The sequence below is a fragment of the Lathamus discolor genome, chromosome 3 (genome assembly GCF_037157495.1).
Source record: "Lathamus discolor isolate bLatDis1 chromosome 3, bLatDis1.hap1, whole genome shotgun sequence".
In the NCBI taxonomy this organism is placed as follows: Eukaryota; Metazoa; Chordata; class Aves; order Psittaciformes; family Psittacidae; genus Lathamus; species Lathamus discolor.
In genome coordinates, this window is record NC_088886.1 from 130,105,607 (window position 1) to 130,118,354 (window position 12,748).

The following is a 12,748-nucleotide window of genomic DNA, read 5'->3' on the forward strand; positions in this document are numbered from 1 at the left end:
ACCACAAAAACCACCAGATAGTAACAATGTGAGTGAATGCATTTTTAAGGGAGGGAAAGAAAGTAAAGTTCAAATCTATCCACAAAAGCCACAGACTATTTTTCTAAGATATGCTATTTGCTTTGTCATTCCTCAGGACATCTCAAGTATAAGGGTAACATAACAGATAATACTGGATTTCACTGTACTTGTGTCCTGAAATAGGTACATGGTAAAGCAGAAAGTCATAACTGCATTAAAGGCCTAACACAGAGTTTGAGCAATCAAATGAACAAACTGACAGCCTTCAATGAAAGACTATTAGCCAGGCCCAGGAAAAACCTGACTTTTGGGAGAAATCTTGACATACATAACAAATAAGAATTTATAGATCATCACTGAACAGATCATTTAACATTAGCCCCTACAGTAACAGGAGAGAAGTTCACCAAACTTAAAAATTCATTGTGAATTTAGGTCTCTAGCCCTAAATGGCAGTGACAAGCAAAAGCTAGCAACCAAACAACTAGAGGTGTCAGGCTGAAGGGAATGTCCCATATACTATCTCTTCATCCCGCTGGTTAAGACATACTTGAGAACACCTCATGCATCTGTCCAACCTGACCTCAAACTCTGAATAGCCTATTCCAAGGTTACTTCAGCTTTACAGCCAGAGTCCAGCACAGGACCACAAAGATAATAAGGAGCCACAGCATCTTTCATACAAGTTGAGGCTGCAAGAGCTGGAGCTCTTCAGCATGGAGAAGAGTTGAGTAAATCTTAACAATGTTTACCTGATGGGAGGGAACAGAAAAGAGGGAGCCAGACTCTCCTCCATAGTGACCACTGACAGGACAAGAGGCAATGGGCACAAACTGAAACACATGAAATTTCATGTGAACACAAGAAAATGCTTTGTTACTCTGAGGCTGGTCAAACAACACATTCTCTGGAATGTGTTGCTCAGAGAGACTGTGAAGTCTTCACCTACAGAGACATTCAAAACCTGACTGGACATGGTCGTGGGCAACCTGCTTTATCTGACCATGTCTGAGCAAGGAGGTTGGACTAGGTGATCTCAAGAGGTCCTTTCTAACCTGAATGATTCTGTGATATGCTCTCAATTTTCATTTGTTGTTTCACCAGTGCAACAAATGAAAGCCAGGAAGTTTATTAAATTCCCTAACATGTACAGGAGGGAGAATGACAACACCTTGTGCAGTTTCTGTTATGCCATTTCCCTCCCACAAAAGATCACTGCCTTGGTCTCTAGTATCTCACAATAAACCCCTCACTAGGTGGACTAACATCTCAGCTCTTCCTCATCTACAGGGCTCCAGCAAATTTCTCATTTTCCTTCTAACTGCCCACTGTCCTCCATATTTACCACATACTTCTTTATACCCACTCCTGACCTCCCCGATTTTGCAACAAGTTCGCTAGTACTGATCTTTCTTTCCTGTCCATTTCATTGCATGAGAGCTCTGTTCAGCCAAGGCTGCACTTGTCCTTCAACAGCACAGTTCACAGCTGCTCTTACACTCAGTTATCACCTTAGCAACCTCAGGCAGATGTTGACTTCCCTGGGTTTTTCCCCACAAGAGTTTGCTTGGGTACATTAAGTTCAAAGCCACTGATTAAATAGCAAATGCTCTGGAAACATCAACTTTTAAAGCAGAAAATTTGAATTTTTTCAAGCCATCATAGGTAGCGACTGAAATAAACTAGAGAAGAAGAAATATGCATAATACAAAACATACTTCAACGGAGCTCTGAGAACACAGGAGGAAGAGAAAGGTCACTGACTCCAAATGTGCGGCACAGGCTTCCAGCTGTCCAATGCACACAGCACAGCATGGTGTGATACCACAAGTCAAACAAGAGGGCTTAAGTAGCATGCTGGTCACTGCACCCTGGCTGCTGATTATACCCTGTCAGACCTGAGCTGGCTGGTACAGTGCCATCCTGACAATTCTAATGTCCCACAGTTATTGCATGGCCTGAAAAACTTGGTTAGCCTGGAAAACTTCCTCACAGATGACAGAAGTGCCTGTCGATGCAAACCTTCAGCCTTCTGCAGCTTGCCAGGATTGAAAAATTGTAAAAGTAAAAAAGTCCCATCTACAAGAGAGCAAGAGTCAGTGCCAGCACATAGCTAGTTCTCAAAAAGGCTAGATGAGTGCTTCCTGCTTTCTCAATTTATACTAAACTAATAAAAACAAAATGGCTGTCATCGTGTGATGTCTGGGGGTGTCATGTTCCCATGATGCACTAAACAAACCACAGCCTAACAACTGTGCTAGAGGCAACAGCACAACCTGAGCAGGGCCAGAGTGCAGGCTCTGGAGAGGTATTTGCCGTCACCATGCCCTGGGTCATACACTCCACTAGCTCAAGATTCAACTATTAGGAAGCTGCAGCTGAAGTTTGGTCATTGTTGCATCAGGCTTAATTTTTCAATGCATGCTGACACTGCTGTTAGAAGTATTGGTGAAGGCACATGGAGAGAAGTTCCTTCCAGAGGAAGTCACCCACACAAATCATTTCAAAGAACCTAAACATGCACAAGTCCATGGGACCTAATGAAATCCATCCACAGGTCCTGAAGGAGCTGGCAAATGAAGTTGCTAAGCCACTGGCCATCATATTTGAAAAATCATGGCAGTCAGGTGAAGTTCCCGACAACTGGAAAAAGGGAAATATAACCCCCATTTTCAAGAAGGGGAAAATGGAAGACCTGGGGAATTACAGACCAGTCAGTCTCACCTCTGTGCCTGGTAAAGTCTTGGAGCACATTCTCCTGGAAGGCATGCTAAAGCACATGAAAAACAACAAGGTGCCTGGTGACAGCCAGCATGGCTTCACTAAGGGGAAATCCTGCCTGACCAATTTGGTGGCCTTCTATGATGAGGCTACAGAACTGATGGACAAGGGTAGAGCAGCTGATGTCATCTACCTGGAATTGTGCAAAGTGTTTGACACTGTCCCACATGACATCCTTGTCTCTAGATTGGAGAGACATCAATTTGATAGGTGGACCACTCAGTGGATAAAGAACTGGCTGGATGGCTGCATGCAAAGAGTTGTGATCAACTGCTCAATGTCCAGCTGGAGACCAGTAACGAGTGGTGTCCCTCAGGGACTGGTGTTGGGACCGGTCTTGTTCAACATCTTTGTCGCTGACATGGACAGTGGGATTGAGTGCGCCCTCAGCAAGTTTGCCGATGACACCAAGCTGTGTGGTTCAGTTCATACACTGGAGGGAAGGGATGCCATCCAGAGGGACCTTGACACACTTGTAAGGTGGGTTGATGCCAACCTTATGAAGTTCAACCATGACAAGTGCAAGGTCCTACAGCTGGGTCGGAGCAATCCCAGGCACAGCTGCAGGTTGGGCAGAAGAGAGATTCAGAGCAGACCTGCAGAGAGAGTCTTGGGGGTGTTGACCGATGAGCAAATGAACATGAGCCGGCTTCATTGTGTGCTCGCAGCCCAGAAAGCCAAACGTATCCTCGGCTGCATCAAAAGGAGCGTGACCAGCAGGTGGAAGGAGGTGATCCTGCCCCTCTACTCTGCTCTTGTGAGACCTCACCTGGAGTATTGTGTGCAGTTCTGGTGTCCTCAACATAAAAAGGACATGGAACTGTTGGAACAAGTCCAGAGGAGGGCCACGAGGATGATCAGGGACTGAAGCACCTCCCATATGAAGATAGGCTTAGAAAGTTGGGGCTGTTCAGCCTGGAGAAGAGAAGGCTGTGTGGAGACCTCATAGCAGCCTTCCAGTAGCTGAAGGGAGCCTATAAGGATGCTGGAAAGGGACTCTTCATTAGGGACTGTAGTGATAGGACAAGGGGTAATGCGTTAAAACTTAAACAGGGGAAGTTTAAATTGGATATAAGGAAAAAGTTCTTTACTGTTAGGGTGGTGAGGCACTGGAATGGGTTGCTCACAGAGGTTGTGAAAGCTCCATCCCTGGCGGTGTTCAAGGCCAGGTTGGACAGAGCCTTGGGTGACATGGTTTAGTGTGAGGTGTCCCTGCCCATGGCAGGGGGGTTGGAACTAGATGATCTTGAGGTCCTTTCCAACCCTAACTATTCCATGATTCTATTCTAAATATGGTCATAGACTTTCTCTGCTATGTACTGGAGCAATGGAGGGCTGCCTTACTCCGGAAAAGTTCAGTTTGACGTACAGAATGGACTTAACTGAGACCTTCTAAGAGCTCCTGACTCTAAAATTCATCTTCATCTAAAATACTAGCAATGAAGTCCTGGGAGCAGAGTACAGGCTGTGTTTCTCTATGGGAGAGGTCTGCTGCCACAAACACACTAACTCTCTTATGCTGTGGTTGGCTGCAACCAGACCGTAAGGCAGATACTAATTTATATTACCAACCAAGAAGAAAGTTTTCCCAGTTTCAGCCAGAAAGGGAACTATGTACACCTGGGGTTGTCTTCTCTCCAGGGGAAGTATCAGAACATTTGCATCTCAGGCCATTCACAAAACCTGGTATGTAGAATCACACAATGGAAGAGGTCACCTAGTAATTTTTTTCCCCACACAGAGGAAGGATCTGATACAGTCAGAAAAGTTAAATTAATGTCTGGTCAGTTTTCTTTTCCAGAGTACAAAAGCTCAGCCACTGTTCTCTGTCTTCTTCCAGGCTTAAAGCAAAGGAGACAGATTATTTTAGTCCTAGGTTATCTATTGGAAAACCAAGGTGGTTTAGGGGTGTTTGAAAGGAAGATACAAATTTTAGTTTATGCAGGTTTTGAAAAGGTACTAGGAAATATCTGTTGTGACCTTGTTACCTGAGAATACCATCTTCAGCACAATCATCTAAGTCATCTTTTTTCAGGGAGGCTGTTTGGGCCAAGATCATAACTTACAAAATTGATTTTTACTGTGATAAATCTGTCATTGTCACTATTGCCATTATTATCCTGGCATAAAGCACCTTTATGCACACACCACCAGACACACTAGAAGACTGCACTGACTCATTTATACCACTAAATACAGACAAATCCTAAGCCAACCATAGGACTTCAATCCTGATAAGGCTGACAAAGAACACTACAACCCTATTTTTGGCAGTGTCATAAAAACATCCTGAGCAGCATGACTCCCCAGAGCTCTCCACCTGCATTTCCACAGAAATTACAGGAATGGAGTACCACACACCCCCCTAGAGTTTAGGAAAGTTCAGACTCAATTGAAACTCAGTACATTGGGCCTCTGTAGTCTCCTGCTGTCAAGTCCTCTGTTGAGTACAAAATGACGTGATCACTTGTGGACTAGTTCAATTATTTTTAAGGCGATCAGTGCAATTCTCCAGGTAATCTCTGCCATTCCGTCATAAGTAACAAGCTGATCTGCTGCCAGTATGGTTATAAATCTGGCTTTAGGCCCAGTGCTAGGGAATACATACTAAACAAGCTTATTTTGGTTTTGGTATGACAGAAATGCAAGTCTGAAGGAAAAGATAATTTTCCATCAACTAGGGTCAATAAAGTGCAGGGCACAATATTTACTGGCATAACTTCAAAGGTACTCAGTTTTTATTTTTGATTCGCATTCAAAGCCAGGCACCTATGATAACCTTCAAATTCAGAAGTTCTCTGTAAGTCATCAGTAACCTCTCCTGAACTGGGGACCAATGGACCAGACAGAGAAAAATCGGCTTGCAAAACTTCCTAGTTTACAAGGGTTGTGCAATTTTCTCTAGTTTTCTGTTTCAGTAAAACGTGTTACCACTGTTAAAATAAGGATAAACAATACCACATATCTCCCTCCCCCAGCCCCTGGCCAGGAAGCATAACTCCATGGCTGCTACCTTACCTTCTGAAATGGCCTTCTTGACAGCTGCAAGGTAAGCATCAGGTTCATCATCATTTGTGAGTTCTTGCCACTGAGACCAGTCCTTGAAAAAGTTCAAATAGTCATCACAGTCCGTAACACCGCAGAACAGCTTGACTACTTTGTGTGGGGGGCATAAGGCTTCCTGAAGGCTCTGCAGAATGGGAGGGAGATAAAAACTCTGCACCAGCTCAGCAGATAGCAAAAGGATGATGCTCCGACTTCTACTGAAAAGGTCCAGCTCCTGCTGTGAGATGGCAGACTTGCCTTCCAGCTGGTAGCTTAGAATCCGATGCTTTCGAATGTGCCGAGTAAAGAGGAAGAGGTTCTGGAGGTACTGACACCATTCAGTGGCGTCACTTGCATACACGATCAGCACATCATATCCTCCAGGGGTTCCTGTACAGGTACAAGATGGTCACAGGGGGGAAGATTAAATTCAAAGCAAGAACTGACCCACAGCTTTGCAGCAAAAAACCCATAGGGTTGTCCCTGTCATTCATGTCAGAAGCTCCAAAGCTCTTCAAAAGACCAGCAGATATATCCAAAGTGAGATGTTCACAGCCACAGAGCAATCCTAAGCATGCTTGAACTCCTATCTGCATTTACCCCACTAAAATGTAAGTAGTTTTTTAATTTTCAAAAACCTTCTTATGAAACAGTATTTCCTATGTAGTATGAAACAAACCACATGTGGAGATTTACAGATTTAAAGCATGCTGATAGGAAAAAAACCCACAAAAACTCAACCTCCGAAACAAACTAGCTTGAGAAGGGGGGTTCACCTTTGTGTGTGAAGTGAAATCATTTTAGGTAACTTTATGGTCCCTGCAACACAACTGCAAACCATTACACGCTCAAGCAGAGTATACGCTAGACATAGCACACCTAAAATAAGAAAGGCCTTTATTTAAATGAGGTCCCACAAAGCTTACAGGAAGTCACTATGGCTTTCATGGTGTTAGACATTTGCTCTCATTGCAGCAAAGAGCAAACTGCCTGCAAAGCATGCATGCAACTGAAGGGTACACCAGCTCCTGTGCTCACAGCACAGCAGTTCAGTCATTCAGGCTTCAGACATTTTACAAGCCTGTGTTGGAGTCCCTCCCCTAGAATGGTCATACAAATGTTGCCCAATCACTTTGGCATGACAAACTCTCTCTTCAGAGGGAAAGATCTAATAGAACAGTGGTGCAGCCCAAACCAGACCCACCAAAATCAACTTATTCCGTAATTCCCTAGGCTCCTACTTACACACTCCTGCATTTCTATGCTCTGGAATGAAAGCACTTTTAAAGATGCTTCCAGCTTGCCAGTATGCTTACATATAGATTGAACAAGTATGACATGCTACAGTACTCTCCCACCAATCTCAGAAAACTTTTAAGTCTAAATTTATTTTTCTTGCTTACCTGTGAAGAAGTATATCCACATTTGAGGATTATGGCTCTGGTCCCATAGCAAATTTCAGTGCTGAGCATTTCAAATCTTATTAGGAAATTGTCATCTAATGCCAGTTTGACTCTTCAAAAGTGTCAACATTTCTAACCCTTCTCCATCCAGAAGCAAGCAAACAAAGACAGATTTTCCCAATTAAAGTAGAAGGCAATGTCTAAAATATTGCATGCCAAAACCAGCATCTGCAGAGAGTGGATTTATCAGAATTGAAGATGACAGTTTTGTAGTCGCCTTATTAAAATTCAACCAAAATTGAACAGCCTCCAAAGACTACACCTTCCCAACAGACTTCATTAAGAAATGAAGGTTGAAATGATGTATAGGCTACTGTACCCCAGCTCTAAACCAGACAATTACCAACTTCAGATTGTAGTTGAACAGAAGTGGCAAAGTTGGGAAGTGTGGAGATGTGCTCTATTCTCAACAAATAGGGTTATGGCTCCTGTGCTGGGTTCAGCAGTAGCAGTTATTTTTCTCCTTCTTAGTAGCTGGTGCAGCGCTGTGTTTTGACTTTTGGCCTGGGAACAGAGCTGATAACACCAATATTTTAGTCTGACCAAGGACTTTCCGAGCCTCATGCTCTGCCAGGGAAGAGGGAAGCCGGGAGGAAGCAGAGACAGGACACCTGACCCAAACGGACCAAAGACGTATTCCATACCACAGCACGTCATGCCCAGGATGTAACTGAGAGTTACCCGGAAGGGCTAGTAGACAGCAGGGTTGGACGAGGTATCGGTCAGTGCTCGGTCAGGGTGGGGTGAGTTATCAGTTAGCTGGTGTTGAGGTGTTGTATTCTTTCCTCTTGTTATTTCCTTTATCATTATTATTATTGGTGGTAGCAGTAGTGGTTTGTGTTATACCTTAGTTACTAAACTGTTCTTATCGCAACCCGTGGGAGTTGCATTCTTTTCGATTCTCCTCTCCGTCCCTCCAGGAGTAGGGGGAGGGAAAGAAAGGGGGGAGTGAGTGGACGAGCTGTGTGGCTGAGTTTAAACCACAACAGCTACCTACATAAATGGGAAGTCTCTAGCAGTGACAGGATGATGTCCTAGCTATGAAGAACATGGACACTGCAGTTCAGCAGTATTCACTAGAACAGCAGCCTGTTTCTGGGTGAATACAGTTCCTGAACCCCAGATGGAGGCCTGTAAGAGTCAGCATTCTCAATGGCTAGGATCCAGCAAACTCATAAAGCAAACAGACCCGAAGCCTTGGGACCTTTAAGGTAAGAGTGCAGGACTGCTGTGAAAAGAAAATGGCTTCAACACCAGCGAGAACAACAATATGGCAAAAACGCCCCTTCTGGCTGAACACCACTTGACGAAGTCAACAGAATCACATGAGCAGAAACAGGAAAACCAAGCAGAATTCAGGAGGTCAGTTGTTTTATTCTAGAAAGGGAGGAGCACAAGAGACTTCTGCTTCCTTTTTACATGGAGTCACATGAAAAAGATGAAGGGCGATGGACACAAGTTAATTACTCCTGGGGAAATTCTGACTGGACACAAGTGGAAAATTTTTCACAGTGAGAACAATCAGCCATGAGAATCATCTCCCCAGGAAAGTAGTGGATTCCCCCGATGCTGGACACTTAAGATTCAGCTGGACAGGGTGCTGGGACATCTAGTCTAGGTCATGCTTTACCTAGAAAGGATGGACCAGATGATCCTTGAGGTCCCTTCCAACCTGGTATTCTATGATCATATGATTCTATGATTTCAGTGCCACATGTTGATGCATACGCAGTACCGTGGGAAAGGACAACACAACTATGTGCTAAGAATGAAGACCATACTCTACAGCACAGCCAGCTGAGCCAAACCTCATCGGACAGGGAGATGATACAGCAGCTCCCCGAGGTATGCCCAGGGCTCCTGAAGTCCCACCCTGGCAGCCTCCGAGAGAAGTCCCACCTCTGGACACTGGGGAAAGCAGCAGTTGCCTCCAGAGCATTTTAATGTTCTATTAAATGGAATGCCAAATCCTTTTTAAAAGGATGCCTTTTTAAAAAGAGCACAGCTTCCACAACTAAGCGTGTTAGCAAACAGGACCTTCTCAAGTCTTTCAATGAAAGGAAACAGCTGCGCTTGGAGGGGATGCAGGGTGGGGGAGCCACTGATTTTAAACGTGCATTGCACGGTAGGAGCACTAAGTATCCGAGAAGCTTCCCTTCTCCAATACGCAGGCAAAAGACGCAGACTTGACAGACTTTGCAAGTTCCCTGCCACCATTTATATCCCCAGAAACGACACCACCCAGAGCAGTGTAGCCTCTGCAACAAGCAGGAAGGAACTTTACCTAGTGTTTAGGAAATGTATTGATTCCCTAGATAGTATTTCTCTACTGGCACACCATTCGCCTCAACAGGGCTGTGCCAGCTCTTCTCAGCCCTCTTACCTCGGCCTTTTACACTTTTAGGATAAACTGAGGAACAGCACTTTCAAAAGAAGAACTGAGAAATAAAATTACTGACTCCACTTTTACAGCCAAGGAAACTCTCTATGTTCATAAGCAAAAATACTGGAAGGGGATCTTCAAGAGCTAAATAAGCTTAAGTCAGCAACAGGACTGTTTCAAAGAGCAGAAATCCAGAAATAGTTTCAACTGCAAAATCACCATTTAAAAGAAGGATGACACAGGACTTACTTTCCTAGATCACGCTATTATTTGTCTAAAGAAATACTTTCCTTTGCAGTACAAACTACTGCACATTCCTCAGGGGAAAGTGCAATACATGGAGAATACAGCATGTTTGGGGGAGTTTTCCTGCAACTTGTCACATATCAGTTACAGAAAAACCCTAAGAGCACACTTCGAAGCACAATGTATGTTCCAATTATTTTAAACATATAAGGAGACCCCTAGGTGAACACCAAGCATTGTATTTCTTTAAACCTTAGATGGATGCTTTGACAACAGGCTGGTTTTGGAAAAGCAAGCACAAGGAAGCCTTAAATTCAAGAAAAAAAGATATGAATAGTATATGCAATTGCAAGATGGAGAAAGATTTTCACCAGCCAACAGTTCCAAAAGTTTTTTTACACTCTCAAGTGTAACTCTGTTAGTTTTGCAACAAAATTTTAACAATATCTTCTTTCTGCTGTAACTGCATCTTCAGTGCTTAGTTGCTCACTCTATTAAAGAGCAATGCTAAAAGACTGATGAGATTACAAACTAGTACTGTAGAAATGCTGATTGTGGTGTAAGGCCCACAGAATAAATAGTACAGAGACAGAACATGATACAAACCTTTCCCCAGTTTATAAACAGAATGGAAGGGAATGAAGCAATTCAGTCAAAAATCACAGAAGACCCATGGCAAGAGGATAAAAATATCTGACAGTGATACACTGTATCATGTCTTCATAGCCCCTCTTTGAGAAGCAAATAGAATCATAGAATCATAGACTAGGTAGGGTTGGAAAGGACCTCAAGATCATCAAGTTCCAACCCCCCTGCCATGGGCAGGGACACCTTGCACTAAACCATCCCACACAAGGCTTCATCCAACCTGCTTGAACACCATCAGGGATGGAGCACTCACAACCTCTCTGGGCAACCCATTCCAGTGTCTCACCACCCTAACAGGAAAGAATTTCCTCCTTATCTCCAATCTAAACTTCCCCTGTTCAAGTTTAAACCCGTTACCCCTTGTCCTGTCACTACAGTCCCTGACGAAAAGTCCCTCCCCAGCATCCCTATAGGCTCCCTTCAGCTACTGGAAGGCTGCTATTAGGTCCCCACGCAGCCTTCTCTTCTCCAGGCTGAACAGCCCCAACTTCCTCAGCCTATCTTCATATGGGAGGTGCTCCAGTCCCCTGATCATCCTCGTGGCCCTCCTCTGCACTTGTTCCAACAGTTCCATGTCCTTTTTATGGTGAGGACACCAGAACTGCACACAATACTCCAGGTGAGGTCTCACAAGAGCAGAGTAGAGGGGCAGGATCACCTCCTTCCACCTGCTGGTCACGCTCCTTTTGATGCAGCCCAGGATACGGTTGGCTTTCTGGGCTGCGAGCGCATACTGCCGGCCCACGTTCATTTTCTCATCGACCAGCACCCCCAAGTCCTTCTTGCAGGGCCACTCTGAATCTCTTCTTTGCCCAACCTGTAGCTGTGCCTGGGATTGCTCCGACTCAGGTGTAGGACCTTGCACTTGTCATGGTTGAACTTCATAATGTTGGTATCAGCCCACCTCACAAGTGTGTCAAGGTCCCTCTGGATGGCATCCCTTCCCTCCAGCATATCAACCGGACCACACAGCTTGGTGTCATCGGCAAACTTGCTGAGGGCACACTCAATCCCACTGTCCATGTCAGCGACGAAGATGTTAAACAAGACCGGTCCCAACACCAGTCCCTGAGGGACACCACTCGTTACCGGTCTCCAGCCGGACATCGAGCCATTGACCACAACTCTTTGTGTGCGGCCATCCAGCCAGTTCTTCATCCACTGAGTGGTCCATCCATCAAATTGATATCTCTCCAATTTAGAGAGAAGGATGTCGTGTGGGACAGTGTCAAAAACTTTGCACAAGTCCAGGGAGATGACATCAACTGCTTTACCCTTGTCCATCAATTCTGTAGCCCCATCATAGAAGGCCACCAAATTGGTCAGGCAGGATTTCCCCTTAGTGAAGCCATGCTGGCTGTCACCAGGCACCTTTTTGTTTTTCATGTGCCTTAGCATGCCTTCCAGGAGAATGTGCTCCAAGACTTTACCAGGCACAGAGGTGAGACTGACTGGTCTGTAATTCCCTGGGTCACCCATTTTCCCCTTCTTGAAAATGGGGGTTATATTTCCCTTTTTCCAGTCATCGGGAACTTCACCTGACTGCCATGATTTTTCAAATATGATGGCCAGTGGCTTAGCAACTTCATTTGCCAGCTCCTTCAGGACCCGCGGATGGATTCCATCAGGTCCCACAGACTTGTGCGCGTTCATATTTTTAAGATGGTCTCGAACCAGACCCTCTCCCACAGTGGGCCCAAGGTCTTCATTCTCACAGTCCCTGTGTCTGCCTTCTATAATAAATCAGGGTCATCTTCAGACCATGTTTGGGAGAAGTGAGGTAACAATCCTTGAGTCCAGAGCAAACATGGGATAGTGGATTAATACCATATTGCAAGGTTCTGATTACCACTGCAATAGCTAAAGAATACTGCAGGAAGCTGGCACTGCTCTGGGTAAGACTACATCTTGCCCAATTAACACTTCCCAAACTTGAATCAGATGTCATCAACTGTTATTACCTATTATTTCACCGTACAAGCCAAAAGGTTTGACCTTTTTCAATTTACAGATCATAAATAGTTTTCCATTGTACTTATTGGTCCCATAAAGACAATTCAGGGTCTCTAATAATAATCATACATCTTTTCTGTGTCATCTTTCACATCCCTCTCCTAAGTAGTCCATGACTTCTCATTGTTCACAGACGAGGTAAAAAACT

At 44.6% G+C, this 12,748-nt stretch overlaps 1 protein-coding gene across 3 annotated transcripts in view; it reads right to left on the minus strand.

Moving 5' to 3' along the window:
* Positions 1-12,748, minus strand: part of PIK3AP1 (phosphoinositide-3-kinase adaptor protein 1) — a 48,743-nt gene that overhangs the window by 34,053 nt on the left and 1,942 nt on the right. The window contains exons 1-2 of one of the 3 annotated variants that reach the window (XM_065671757.1): positions 7,251-7,413; positions 5,821-6,237 (exon numbers count right to left, since the gene is read on the minus strand). The exons of 1 other annotated variant lie outside the window; for it this stretch is intronic. In XM_065671757.1, the coding sequence (XP_065527829.1) occupies positions 5,821-6,237; positions 7,251-7,272 (439 nt within the window). In that variant the 5' untranslated portion in view covers positions 7,273-7,413. Of the gene's footprint in view, positions 1-5,820; positions 6,238-7,250; positions 7,414-12,748 lie in introns of those variants that run through there. One more of the 3 variants, XM_065671756.1, reaches the window with a different exon arrangement.